Source organism: Tachysurus vachellii, chromosome 3 (assembly GCF_030014155.1).
Source record: "Tachysurus vachellii isolate PV-2020 chromosome 3, HZAU_Pvac_v1, whole genome shotgun sequence".
In the NCBI taxonomy this organism is placed as follows: Eukaryota; Metazoa; Chordata; class Actinopteri; order Siluriformes; family Bagridae; genus Tachysurus; species Tachysurus vachellii.
Window position 1 is genome coordinate 36,276,321 of NC_083462.1, and position 14,565 is coordinate 36,290,885.

Consider the following 14,565-nt stretch of genomic DNA (forward strand, 5'->3'; position numbering starts at 1 on the left):
AGCCAAAAATGGACCAGCTCCCTCTTACCTCAAAGCCCTCATCACTCCTCGCACTGCACCCCGCACCCTCCGATCTACCAGCACTGCTCGACTGGTTCCACCATCTCTCAGGGTAAGAGGCAAGTATACTACAAGACTCTTCTCTGTACTGGCACCAAGGTGGTGGAATGAACTTCCCCTAGAGGTCCGGACAGCTGAGTCACTGGATATTTTCAAGCGGCGGTTAAAGACCTATTTATTCGGGAAAAACTTCAACTAGCACTTCTTTCCTTATCTTTCGCATTTAAAAAAAAAACAAAAAAAAACACCTTTGACACTTTTTCATTCTAACTTTGAACAAATGTTTTAAACTCATGGTATCTTAAGTATGTAACTTAGTGAGCAAGCATTAATGTATTCAATGTTAGAGATTTAAGCACTTATGTACGTCGCTCTGGATAAGGGCATCTGCTAAATGCTGTAAATGTAAATGTAAATGTAAATGTTTTCCTCGGGCAATGGTTTCTGATGTTAACAAGGAACTTTGCAACATTCTGATGAAACATAAGTGTGTCAGTCGGATTGTCATACATGTGGGAAAGAATAATATCTGGAAAGAGCAGTCTGAGCTCCTTAAGAAGGATTTCAATGAACTTTTAGAAACACTTGCAAGACTGAAAGTTCAATCATTCATCAGTGGACCTCTCCCAGCCAGAGGAACAAATATGTTTTCTCGGCTACTAAGTTTAAATTCATGGCTGCAAAAAAACCTGCACCATGAGAGGACTGAATTTCATTGACAATTTTAATATCTTCTGGAGTCAAAGGCAACTTTTTAACACAGATGGTATCCACCCAAACAAACTAGGTGCTAGGTTGCTTAAAGACTATATCTTTTTCTCCCTTCATCATTCATCAGCTGAGTGTGCCAGTCCACTCCTGGATGGCCTAAATGACCACAGGATTTCGCACCAACACCTGGATGGACATTCAGTTGACAAGGATAAAACTCTGCAGCCACAACAACTACTGTTCACAGACACAGCTCAGGTCTGACCCACAGACCTCACTACAGCTGGATGGTGAATCAACACCCAAGGACGTTTCAATGGATAACAACCAGGAAAAACAAGATAACACTCCCCAGACTCCAGGAACACCAGAATCACAGCTGATGTCGTCACACTTTCTCTCCTTCTCTCCAACATCACCACTTCTGTGCTTTTCAGAAAAAATGGAGAAACTGGTATCTGCTGGAACTTCTATTGCTGCGAGTCCCCAAATATCAACCAAGAAACGACAGGCTCCACAAACAACAAAGCCTCCGGGCCCAGCCTGCCCTCCCCCTCCATCTGAGAGAGCACTCCGACCTCTGCCTCAACGTCAGGGATCACACCAGCCCTCATCTGCAAACAGCACTGGTAACTGATATGTGTTGGGTCCCTGCTATGACAGCAGTAACAATCAAAAATGTTTTCAAAACACACGGGAGCCCAATGTCCCTTTAGCTTTCCCTATCTCTGTCCTGATATGTGATAGAAAGACGAAGGCCCTCTCCAGCCACACGACAATTCTATCTAATCTACTGCCTATTAGACGTCACTCTGAGATGGATACAAGGCCAAAACCAGTTACTGTTAAATTAGCACATCTGAACATCCGTTCATTAAAGAACAAATCATTTTTAGTTAATGATCTTATCACCACTAACAACCTGGAGTTTATGTTTCTAAATGAAACCTTTTTAGATGACAGCTGCAGCGCTACAGTCCTCAATGAATCAGCCTCACCCAGCTTTACTTTTATAAGTGTCTGTAGAGCTGTTAGAAGAGGTGGAGGAATAGCTGCTTTATTCAAAGATGCCTTTCAATGCAAGCAAGTGTTACTTGGTGATTACCAGTCTTTTGAATATTTGTGTATTGCTCTAAAAGGTACACCACGCATTCTGTTTACAATTATTTATAGGCCTCCCAAATACACCCCAACTTTTGTTGATGAATTCACAGAACGTTTATCAACAATCGCCTCTGAATTTGATTATTTTGTTATTGCTGGAGATTTCAACATTCATATAGACAATGCAGAAAACAATACTGCAATTGAACTGTTAAATGTTTTAAAGACTTTTGATCAGACCCAGCATGTGCAAGGTCCTACACACAATAGGGGACACACTCTTGATCTGCTCATTAGCAAGGGTCTAAACATTTCATCCACTGTTATCAAGGATGAAGTGCTATCTGACCATTTCTGTGTTTACTTTGATTTATTGATCTGTCCTGCCACTGATGCTAGATCTGTCTATGTCAAAAAAAGGTTCATAAATGAAAACACCAGTGAGGTATGAATGCTATATCAATGTTGCCAAACATATCGGCAGACTCTGTTAATGTTCTCTTTGAAAATTTTAACTTAAAAGTTAAAGATGCTATTGATGGTATGGCTCCACTAAAGGTCAGGTTGATCACTGTCAGACGTAAAGCACCTTGGAGAAACACAACAGCTGTACAGAGCATGAAAAGAACATGCAGAAAAGCTGAACGTATGTGGCGGAAAACAAAACTTTACATTATAGCATCTATAAGGACAGTCTTCGTGCTTTCAATGTAGAACTAGGCACAGCTAGACAGATCTTCTTCTCAAACATTATAAACAACAACATAAACAACACTCACACTCTTTTTGCTACTGTAAAGAGACTAACAAACCCCCAAATCAAGTTCCTAGTGAAATGCTCTCTGACAACAAATGCAATGAGTTTGCAACCTTTTTCTCTGAGAAAATCAGTAATATCAGAATGGCAATAAATACGGCCTCATACAGTATTGTAATGTGGTCAGTCAGACCTCATTACAACAACCTCAAAAATTTGTCATTTTCTCAGAATTTGACATAATTGATATAAAAACCTTGGAAGAAACAGTACAACATCTTAAAGCATCAACTTGCAGCCTTGACACCCTCACCACATCCTTTCTCAAAAAGGTACTTAACTGCTTAGAAACTGACCTCTTAAAAATAGTAAATACCTCTCTGCTCACAGGCACTTTTCCAGAGTCCCTAAAAACGGCAGTTGTTAAGCCTCTCCTAAAAAAGAGTAACCTAGACAAAACCATACTTAGCAACTACAGACCAATCTCAAATCTTCCTTTTATAGGCAAATTCATTGAAAAGGTTGTTTTCAATCAACTGAACAAATTCTTAAACTCAAATGGCTATCTGGACAATTTTCAATCTGGTTTCCACCAACATCACAGCACAGAGACAGTGCTCATAAAGATAATAAATGATATTCGCTTAAACTCTGATTCAGGTAAAATATCAGTGCTGGTGCTACTAGATCTTAGTGCTGCCTTTGACACGGTAGACCACACCATACTCTTACATAGACTGGAAAACTGGGTAGGGCATTCTGGGATGGTCCTCAAATGGTTTAAATCATACCTAAAAGGGAGAGGTTACTATGTGAACATAGGTAACCATAAATCTGAGTGGACATCCATGACATGTGGAGTCCCACAGGGCTCAATTCTTGCACCGCTCCTCTTTAATTTGTATATGCTCCCAATTGGTCAAATAATGAAAAAGAACCAAATTGCTTACCACAGCTATGCAGATGACACCCAGATATACTTAGCCCTGTCCCCTAATGACTACAGCCCCATTGACTCTCTATGTAAGTGCATTGATGAAATTAACAGTTGGATGCGTCAAAACTTCCTCCAGTTAAACAAAGACAAAACCGAAGTCATTGTATTCAAAAATAAAGATGAAACTCTCAAGCTTAACACACACCTTGACTCTAGGGGTCTAAAGACACAAAATAAAGTCAGAAATCTTGGTGTAATTTTAGAGTCTGACCTTAATTTCAGTAGTCATGTGAAAGCGCTAAGCAAAGCTTACTACCATCTCAGAAATATAGCCAGAATTAGATGTTTTGTCTCAAGACAGGACTTAGAGAAACTTGTTCATGCTTTCATCACCAGCAGGGTGGATTATTGCAATGGACTCCTTACTGGGATACCCAAAAAGACCATTAGACAGCTGCAGCTCATACAGAACGCTGCTGTCAGAATTCTGACCAGAACCAAAAAATCTGAGCACATCACTCTAGTCCTCAGGTCCTTACACTGGCTTCCAGTTACATTTAGAATATATTTTAAAGTATTGTTACTCATTTATAAATCACTTCATGACTTAGGACCAAAATACATGACAGATATGCTAACTGAATATAAACCAAGCAGACTACTCAGATCATTAGGATCAGGTCAGTTAGAGATACCAAGGGTTCACTCAAAACAAGGTGCGTCAGCATTTAGTTATTACGCCACCTATAGCTGGAATCAGCTTCCAGAAGAGATCAGATGTGCTTCAACAGTAGACACTTTTAAATCAAGATTAAAAACACATCTGTTTAACTTTGCATTTACTAAATGAGCACTGTGCTGCTTCACACTGACTGCACGTTTTATCCTGCACTTTTGTTGCTTTAATTTTAATCATATTATGTGTGTAATTTTGTTGATTTTATTTTGCTTTTGTAAAGCGCTTTAAGATGTTCTTTTAAAGGCACTATAGAAAATAAAGGTTATTATTATTATTATCCAAATCACTTTTACTCCTGTTTTATTCTTTTTAACATATTTTAAACTGTTTTTATTGAAATCACATTTATTTTCTTTAATTGTTCTTTGTTTTTATTATGATTTTATCGTATGTCTCCTATTTTTACATATATATATATATATATATATATATATATATATATATATATATATATATATATATATATATATATATTTCTCTCTCTTATAAACTGTTATCTAATTTCTATGTAAAGCCCTTTGAATGACCTCTGTGTATGAAATGTGCTATACAAATAAACTTGCCTTGCCTTGCCTTTCCTTGTTCAAGGGCTTATCACATATGGAGGATCTCAAAGTGCGAGAGATGGAGATCTTTGAATATAAGAAGAAGATCGCTGAGGCAGAGACGAAGCTCAAGCAGCTGCAGAAACTGTATGAGGCCATCAGGGCCGAACGTAACAAATACAACAAGAATCTGCTTGATGCTCAGGTACATAAAGTCTTTATATATACCCACATGTGTATTCTTTGTACAATGTGTCCTTCTCATATACTGCTAGTTATGCAGTTTGGTGAGACTTTATTTAATTATTCTCTCAATATTTTCCTGATGCTCTCAAGCTTCTCATACTGTAATTCCTTTATTTATTCTATTTTTTGCACTTGTTCTTGTTCTACAATATCACACTATTTGCATATAGTCAACTCATTTACACCTTGGATTTGAATACATATCCAATGTCATACAAGTCATGTTTTATCTTGTAACTGATTTTTATTCTCTATTTTGTCACACTATACTATGATATTTTGATATTTATAGTCTTAACTGTTTGTCTGGAATGAAGCAATCTTTCTAGCACTGCAAAACTAGAAGCTGAAGTAATTATACTGACATACGTGTCCTTTAGTGACACATGTTTTCGGATTGCGTAGGAAACCCTTCCACAATCCCACTAAAGGATGTGTCCTAGTTTGCACGGGTTAGTATTGAAAACACAAGATCAACAATTAGAGTTGGTCTTACCTTGAACGCAGATATCCTTCAAAGTCCCTCGGTCTTCTAACAAAGGTTCTGCTCCAAGTTCTTCTACCTATTCTATTGATTGAACCTTTAGATGAACGAGGCAGACTTAGACCTTTTTGTCTTTTCAGGATCCTCACAATGGGAGGCCTTGTTTTTATTAAAAGTAGTGTAATACAAATAGATGTGTGTAATATATGTAAAGCAAAAGAAAAGAAAATTACAAACAAAATCTCCTTCAAATAGTCAAACAATTCTAGTTTAAGTAGAAATAAATAAAATGCAAAGATAAAACAAACCAGGAAACACTCTCCTAGTGTAAGCCTGCGTTTGTTCTCCTGATGCACCCTCTATAAGCAAAACAGAGTATAACACAATGAGCTTGCCTCAAGGTGAATGCACACCGATAACTGGTTCTAAAACCCTATTTATAACATTTCTTAGTATGATCTCATAATGGTCATTCTGCTTCTGTCAGCATCCTATCAGGTCTCTCATGATCTCATGCTTCTGCAAAACATCCTGATAGGTCTCCTAAGCTGCACGGCTGACTGTGTATTCTTACAAAGCTGCTGACACAGAACTCGTGATTTCTTTTTTAAGCTTTCATTGTTACTTTCTGTCTTAATATCTAAACATACTATCAAACATTATATCATTTCCTAATCACACAGTGGTTACATAAATTCATATATAAAAGTAAATGAAACTTATCATTCTGTAAAATGGAAAAGAAAGTTCATATAAAGGTAAATGAAACTTATAACAATTCTATAATCTTCTTTCTGCAAGATGATGGGTCTTGATCCAACTGTCTAGGTACAGTGTCTGTTCCTCTTTGGGTTGGCTCAGGTTCCTTCTATTGTAGGTCCTTTTCTTCACAGTTTTAATCAGATACTCCTAAAATTTAATCACTCCTAAAATTTCTATTCACACCCCCTCTTGGAGTCACTGGCATAGCACTAAGGAACTCCATACCTCGATCATACTGCTTCCTTAGATTGACTGCCTCAGCTTCAAATTTAGTAGGTACGATCTTAACCATCTGTCCTAAATCAACTGACCTTTGTGATGCAAGCATGTAGACTTTATAATCCCAGCAAAGAATTGTTCTACCATGTATTAACAAAAGCACTATCTTATCTAGTGACGGGTCCAAATCTTTATGTACTCGTACTTTGCAATTATCAAAAGAAATTTGAGCATGATAAATTGGATCTCGGGGATTGTATCTCCATTCTGGTGTTTCAGTTACCCACATCCTGGTGAACAGCTTGCCGCCCAAACGCCCATTTCCCTCCACAATGGCTCGGAGTATGTCCCATGGTTCCCTCCGTAGTGACATCTCGCCTTTGAGCTCCACCACTACATAGTCTCCCATTTCTGGGTCCACATCTCCGCACCACTATTGAAGGAAACAGCATTCATGAAGGAAAGTGGACACCAATTGCATTGAACCTTATGTACCAGAATTGTTTCTCTTTTAGTAGTAATTACTCCCCATGGTTTAACCAAATCAATAGTTTTGACTGAGTGATCTACTTCATAGTATGATTTAATCCATTCATAAAAGAACATAGTATCTCGTGGCGAACTATTTTCCCATGACTGTACTTGTTCTAGATCCAAGCATTTCAAAAGCATACCTTTATCCCAACAGTCCCTACAAATTCTCTCACCATGTTTTGTTAATACAATAAAGTGATAATTTTTAAAACACTTATGACAGCAGGAGAGTGTTCTAGGTTTTTTCCTTTTATGTTCAGGCATTAATACTTGCGACTGTGTGTCTTCTACCATTGCAGGAGATACTGGGCATACAACAGATTCATCATAATCATTGGCATCCTCATTTTGATGCCTAACTTGTTTTGTCACATGATCATCGGCAACTAATAACACATTATATTCTATTGATTTCTCAGTCTGTACATTATTACTTAAATCATCATCAGATATTTCCTCCAAGATCCGGTCCAAATCCAGCAGAACAGAATAAAGGCTACTCATCGCCTGTTGATGAGCCAGGACACATGGTTAGTGTAATTCTCCATTTAAGAGGAGTGCATAACATCAATATTCCTAACATCATAGGTCTAACATCATCTACAGTATACTGTATATTCAGTACAAGCATATGCAACAACAGTAAAAATAACATTTGGAGCCAGAACTTTCACATATTTAACTCTATCTTGTTTCCATACATAAATGGTTACCCATAACAAAAACCAAAAACTCATAAAAGAAACTACACATAAATTGATCCAATTAGGTACCTTATACAGGTGTATTAAAGTAGCTGAGACTGTATAGCCAAATGCCATTAACGTTAACAAGATCCTTCCCCTTTTTCTCCATATCTGATTGAATCCACTACTATGAATTAACCATATGAGTAAAGTTAACGTTATCGAAATACTTCCAATTTGTTGACAATATATTATCCCAAGGAAACCTATAATAACTTTGAAACCAGGATATCGATCACATATTAAATAAGTACAAGCCATAGACCAAAGACCGAGATTTATGCTCACCGTTGTCCATGGTTTAGGGCCCTCTCCTGGATTAGTGCCATTACTGCCGGAGGCAGTCGCATTGTCGCTAAAGTTTGATGCCATCTTAAAATCAGTCGTTTTCGAGATCAGAAATTTAGATCCTGGTTTTACAGAAATCTGCTTCTTAAAGCTGTGTTAGATTTAGTCCCGCACGAGTGGTTCTTCTTGTGAAGAGTGTTTGAGTGTGTGTCAGTGTGGGTTTTTTATACCCCCGATGTCAGTAGTCTTCTTTGCTCTTCCGTTCCGCTCCGATGTCTTCGTGACTTCCGTGAGCTGAAAATTCGCAGACACCTTGCACATTGTATCCAACATTGCGTACATTTCACTGCTATTATTAAGATTATTATAGTTCCTACAATTGCAACGATTATCCACCACCACTTCATGATTATTCCCCAAATTGTCTCTATTAAGTCCCAAAGTTTTTCTCCCCAGCCATATAAAATATTTCCGGTGTCTTTTGCTATTTTTTCGACAGCTCTCCATCCTCTAGTAAGCGTCCTTATAAAGACGGGCACATCTGATATGGATCTGCCCGTCCTTATAAAGACAGGCAGATCCATATCAGATATCCAAACATGTTCCCTTTTCGTTTGAGACACTTGTTTATGCATTATAGCAACCCAAGCCCAATTCGGGCCTGCTGTTACAGGTTCCATATAAGTAGTGTAAAAATTGTACAAGTTTCTGCTAGTGCGGACAAATACAGTCTTATCAACCAAACCACTAGCACAATATTTTAGCATTTGATTCATTAGCATCATAATTAACACTCCTGAAGTGCGATTATACCCATATCCAGAGCAACTCACTCCTTCTTTATTAAAAGGAGATTCTCTATATGGTTGCCAGGTCCATTCAGTAAACAGCTTTGGTGGACAACCCTGTAAACTCTGACTTATGTTATATTCTTTTGGGACTCCTTTATTTGTTATATTCTTAACCGTTAGAACATCTATAAGATTTTCATATTCTACTGCATTTTGCTCTGTATGATTTAGACATTGGGTTCTTACTCGAATTTGCCCATCATCCTTTTTAGTCCACAGTGATATTCTGTTCTTTCCCATTAACCCCGGACATGTTCCATTCTTTGTCCTGTTTAAAGGAATTCCATTCCATTTTAATTTGACTTTTTCTACTTCAGATTCATCTATTCTGAATGGCATATAACTAGTCCAGTTGGTCCCTGTAAAATAAGCACCTATTGGATAGACAATGTTTCTATCATTAATTCTCCGCTGATTAGTTTTTCCTGTTGTCCCCAAGGTGGTAGTATTGATCCTAGGCCATACAAAGATGTGTAAAGACAGATACATTCTCGTGCCCTGGTCTGTTACATTGTTTATAAGGTAATCCAAAATTCCAAACTCTTTTGCTATCTCCATTGGTAGTCCATGTTCAGTTGGACTACTGGTCCATACAACATTCTGGGTGAGCCAGTGAGGTCCAGTCAGAGGGGTTGTCTTCCATTGATTCTGATAAAATCCTATAATATCATCAGAATTATTTGGTCTGATTATGCATTCCGTAAATCCGATCTTTACTTTCATCTCTTCATGCCACCCTGTAGCATTCGGACCTAAACAGTTATGTTTCTCCCTCCATATGTTCATTATTTTCAGAGAATGGTTTGTTAGTTTCTCTTTAAAGAGGGTTAGATCATGAAATTCTGTTGCATTAACATAACAACCAAACTGTTTTATTTATATTGTTTTTACAATGGTCTTTCCTTGGTCCCCTTTGCTTCTCTTTATCTAATTGCCAATATTTCTGACTGCAGTTTCCAAGTCTATCACACACTGGAACTTGTATTGTGATATTGGAACACGTTACCCACATTGCCTCTTCATTAGGAATTTTAACACTGAATTGATTAGGATGCAAAGTCAACATTAAAAAATTTGCACCTTCCATCCCCACTGGGTTGGTATGATTAAGGTTTCCTGCTTTATTATTGGGCTTTTCCTGCTGTGTTCGGGCTTTTGGGGATTTTTCCCTACCTACAGTAACTTGACCTGGAGGTCAGTTGGGCCTCTTAGCAGGGTTATAATTCTTTCTGTGGTTGTCGGCGACCAACTACACTGATTCTTTACTCTACGCGAAATTGTTCCTATAATTGCTCCGTACATCTTTATAACAGTTAAACTATTAGTTACATTTATTAATTTTCTTGCATATATGTTCCAATACGGTTTCCATTTAGTTACATTGTCTTTTTCCACTACTTGTATTTCTTGTAGCTGTTTTATTGTCCAATTTCTGGATTCATCCATTGTCCTAAACAGGTTAACTATAACATATGTACTATCATTAATATTTTTATTACTGCAATTCATTATTTCTTCTGGCAAAGGATTTATGACATGTGCTGCTAGGGCTTTCATTATTTGTTGAGCTGAAATGTCTCCCATTTGATCAGGACATTTGGGATCAATCTCTTCAATTGTTCTATCAAATGGTTGAAATAGCTGAGGAGTCTCAGTCACTTCTTCCTTTATTCCTATAATTAATATGGTTATTGATAATAAAAACAGGGTTATAAAGGATATCAGTCCTATGCTAGATGCACAGCACTGGTGTTCCCTTCTTTTCTTCATTCTATAACACTGATTAAGAATTTTTCTTATCCTTCTGTTTTCCTATTTTACTTAACCACCCTTTTACTTTTCTCACTCTCTTTAGAGTCTCCGTCAACCCGTTTTCTTTTACTGCTCCCTGTTTTAAAAACACTCTTTCTTCTACTCTTGCTATTTCGGCACTTACTCCTTCTAAGGTTCTATATAATCCCTAGACTGTTGGGCCTATTGACCTTTTTACCATTATCAGAACTCTTCCTGAGCTCTCCTTCTCCTCCTGGGAAGGTTGATGTCTCATATCTCTTCGGCCGCTGGGAATAATGTTAAAACAAATACTTTTCAGCAGTATCATTGTTTCCATTCCCATTGAATTGAGCCTAGATTTTTCTGGTTTTACACATAGTTTAGGACCAAAATTAATAGTCTCTAGTTGTCTCCAAGGGATTTTCTCTCCCATGCTATCTTGGGATTCTCCTTCTCTTATCAGCTGCCCCATCAGGTCAGTTAACAGGAGTTTTTCCCATTTTCCAGGCCCAGTTGCGCACCAGACTATTCCAGTCATTTCTCCTTTCTCCCTTGGCCCTCTGGTAGGATGGTGGTGCCAACTGCCTGTCTCATCCAATGACTATAGTTTATCATGGATGTTAACATATCTATCTTATTGCTTATAGTCCTTCTTTCAGACTGTCCTGTTGCCAGTAATGAAAGTTTGTGGAGCCTCTGCTCCATTCTTTCCTGGTCTTTATACGGAATGAGGGAATTATAACCCTTAAGGCTTTTCCCTTCTATTTCTTGCCACTCTCGGCTTAATACAGTAACTCATCGGCTGTCATAGCCAGGGATCCTTTTATGTCTGTTTGGGTGATCAGCCCTAGACATCCTTCAGTCTTTCTGACTGTAAACATTGGCCTAAAGCTTCTCTGCTTTAGCCATCCATTATCATTTAACTTCACACACGTTTCACACGTTTCTATTCTCCTTCCATCCCATGAGGCTTTTATTTTCATTGATCCTTTCAGGTGTCTCCATCCTACTCCCCCTCTTTCTACACTCTTCTCCCTTCATCAAGACTGATACTTCTGAGTGATGTGGTTTAATTAGTAAATATACCAATCCTGCCTGAGAATGGATATGCTCTAGGGCTGTGATAAAAGTTACAGTTTCTGAGCTTGATCCTTGGGCCATATTAAATCTCATAAAGAGATTATCCCGTTATTTTCTAGCAAGACTGTTTGTTTATCTAGTATTTCTTTTACTGTATCGATGGACCCTACCTTTTCTTTAAATCTGCCATTTTTAATTGTTCTTTGTATGTAGACCGTGTCTCCGGGTTTCAAGTTATTTGACCCTTTTGTCTTTGAGTCAGCTATTGGTGTCCTAATCCTGTAATTAACATAATCAAGACAGGGTATGATTAGTTCATCCCATGGTTTAGTTTTATTTCTAGTAAACCAGTCTTTAACCTCTCTTATTGCTCTTTCTGCAATTCTGTTTGACTCAGGTTGATATTTCACTGCTTTTGTCAATTATACACCATGTTTGCTTAAAATGTCTTCTACGTCTTTCCCTGTAATGTTGTGAGCATTATCACCTCTTACGAATAAGGTGTTCCGTGATGTTTGAAGTATTGCTCTAAACATTTCACTACAAAAGCTTCTGTTGCTGTTGGGGTAGGATAAATTACTTTTACATTAGTGTAATTGTCTACTATCATTAAAAAATAACAATTTTTCTTAGGTGTCATTGGTCTTAGGGGTCCTGCAAAATCAATGCTAATTTCCTGACCTTCTTCCTCAGTCTTAATATGTCCATAACTGTTGCTTCTTGCTGTCATTGTTTTCCTACAATTAGAACATTTCATTTTAATCTTTTCATACAGTTTTACATAGTTTGGCACATTTATTTTGTTTTTAGTCAAGAACATTCCAAACCGTTTTGTGGATGGATGTAAATTATCATCATGCAGATTTTGTAAGAGTGTTACACAATCTTCACGATTTCTAACCATATTTACTGAAAATAACATATCTACCTCCCTATTACCTTCAGCGGCATAGGTTTTCTGCTTAGTGTGACTACTTTGGTGAACCACCGTTGGTCTTACTTCCTTTCCTAATTCAGCAATTTGTATCCACATTTCTTTATGAGCTATTTCCTTGCGTTTAGGAAATGTGTCTAAATGTTGATTGTAAGCATCTACCACATATTCAGAATCTGACACAATTATGGTGTTCTTCCAGCCTCTGTCAGTGCAAAAGGTCAGTGCTTGGAGCAAAGCCGACACTTCAGCGGTCTGTGCACTTCCCGTGCTATGTTCTGTCACATTCCTAAACACGGTTTTTCCTTTGTCTTTACAAATTATGGCACTTTTAACCTTGCCATCTCTGCTAGATCCGTCAGTAAAGACAACTTGGGTTTTTCTATCTACTTTTTCTTTATTTTTAATGAGATTCTTCTTCTCATTTTCTAAAGTATTTAAATGGGAAGAGAAGGATGAGAGAATAAAGGAAACTATATTACAAATGGCCTCAGACTCAGTACAACTAGTCAGACGAGATGAAGAAACAGATCTGGTGGTTTATGTAAACAACACAGACACTGAGACTGAAGCAGTACTCTATAATGAAGGAGGAAAAATACCAGTCAGCTTTTACTCTTACAAAAAAGAAGAAAAACAGTGGAAACATGAGCCAAACAGTGCTATAGATATTTTAATGATTAAAGCAAATAATAATTGAAGCAGACGCAGTTGAACCAGGAGGAATAACTACTTTAGAAAATGAGAAGAAGAATGTAAGACTATGTAAGACAATTAATTCCAGGATATAGTCGATCGACTATATCCTGGAATTAATTGTCTTACATAGTTCAGAGTTCCAAGTAAGCTCTGAAGATGTTTCACTGTGGTAGGTTTTGCTCCTTGCCACTTCTCTAAACGTTGTCTCATTGTTTCTGATAGTGATTTACTAGTTCCTGTTATTGTAAATCCTAAGAAGTCTACTTGACTTCTTCAGGTTTTAAACCCCCTCTTGCTAGTCTTTCTATTACCTCTCTGAGTATCTGGAAGTGCTCGTATATAAGTGCTGATATATTCAATTTCTTTATGTCATATAACAATTTCCCCATTTCTTTTAGTTTATTTTCCACAGCTTCCTTTTTCCTTGCTCTCTGTCTTTGTTGTCTTTTGTTTCGTTTCTGTCTTTTTGCTGCATTAATTTCACTCTGTTTCTTTATAGTATTTGATGAGATTGTCACATAAGGATAACCAGATGCACGTTGTATGGCAGTTACATGTGATATGGCAGTTACTCCACTCCTAAAATTTCTATTCACAAATCACAAGATCAAGGTCACTATTAAGCTTTATGCTAGAGCCTTTAGTGATCATAGAGGATAATTGTTAGAAGATAATGTCAGAGGTTTGCAGAGTAGTCAATATATGGAAAACATGTGGCGATATGTTTGAATAAAAAACATAATATTATTTATTTTTCCATATAGTTGTTTCACAAATCTCATAAGTCAATATAAAAAACAATACCCAAACTATCACCCTCATCAATTTGCACACTCGGATTTTATTATAATTTCTTTTACAAATAAAAACAATATATTTTATGTTATAATAATAAGTCTTTACAGGTATGACAAGCTAGCTACTATTAATGATATTAATATTATTGTGTTACACAAATAATATCTGCGTAATACAAATGGTCAAGTTAACAATCAACTGTGTGACATTATTCTTGGCATGAACACAACAGAGGTCACAACACTATGATACTATATATGAACCATTTGAACTAACGCAAACAAACTAACTACCAGAT

At 37.2% G+C, this 14,565-nt stretch overlaps 2 protein-coding genes across 2 annotated transcripts in view; both read left to right on the forward strand.

Annotated features, from left to right (window-relative positions):
- Window positions 1-14,565, forward strand: part of LOC132843573 (histone H2AX-like) — a 264,980-nt gene that overhangs the window by 80,870 nt on the left and 169,545 nt on the right. The gene's annotated exons all lie outside the window — the stretch shown is intronic.
- Window positions 1-14,565, forward strand: part of LOC132842104 (cilia- and flagella-associated protein 58-like) — a 139,584-nt gene that overhangs the window by 39,457 nt on the left and 85,562 nt on the right. Inside the window, exon 10 of the mRNA XM_060864776.1 lies at window positions 4,897-5,058. Coding sequence (XP_060720759.1) covers window positions 4,897-5,058 — 162 coding nt within the window. The remainder of the gene's footprint in view (window positions 1-4,896; window positions 5,059-14,565) is intronic.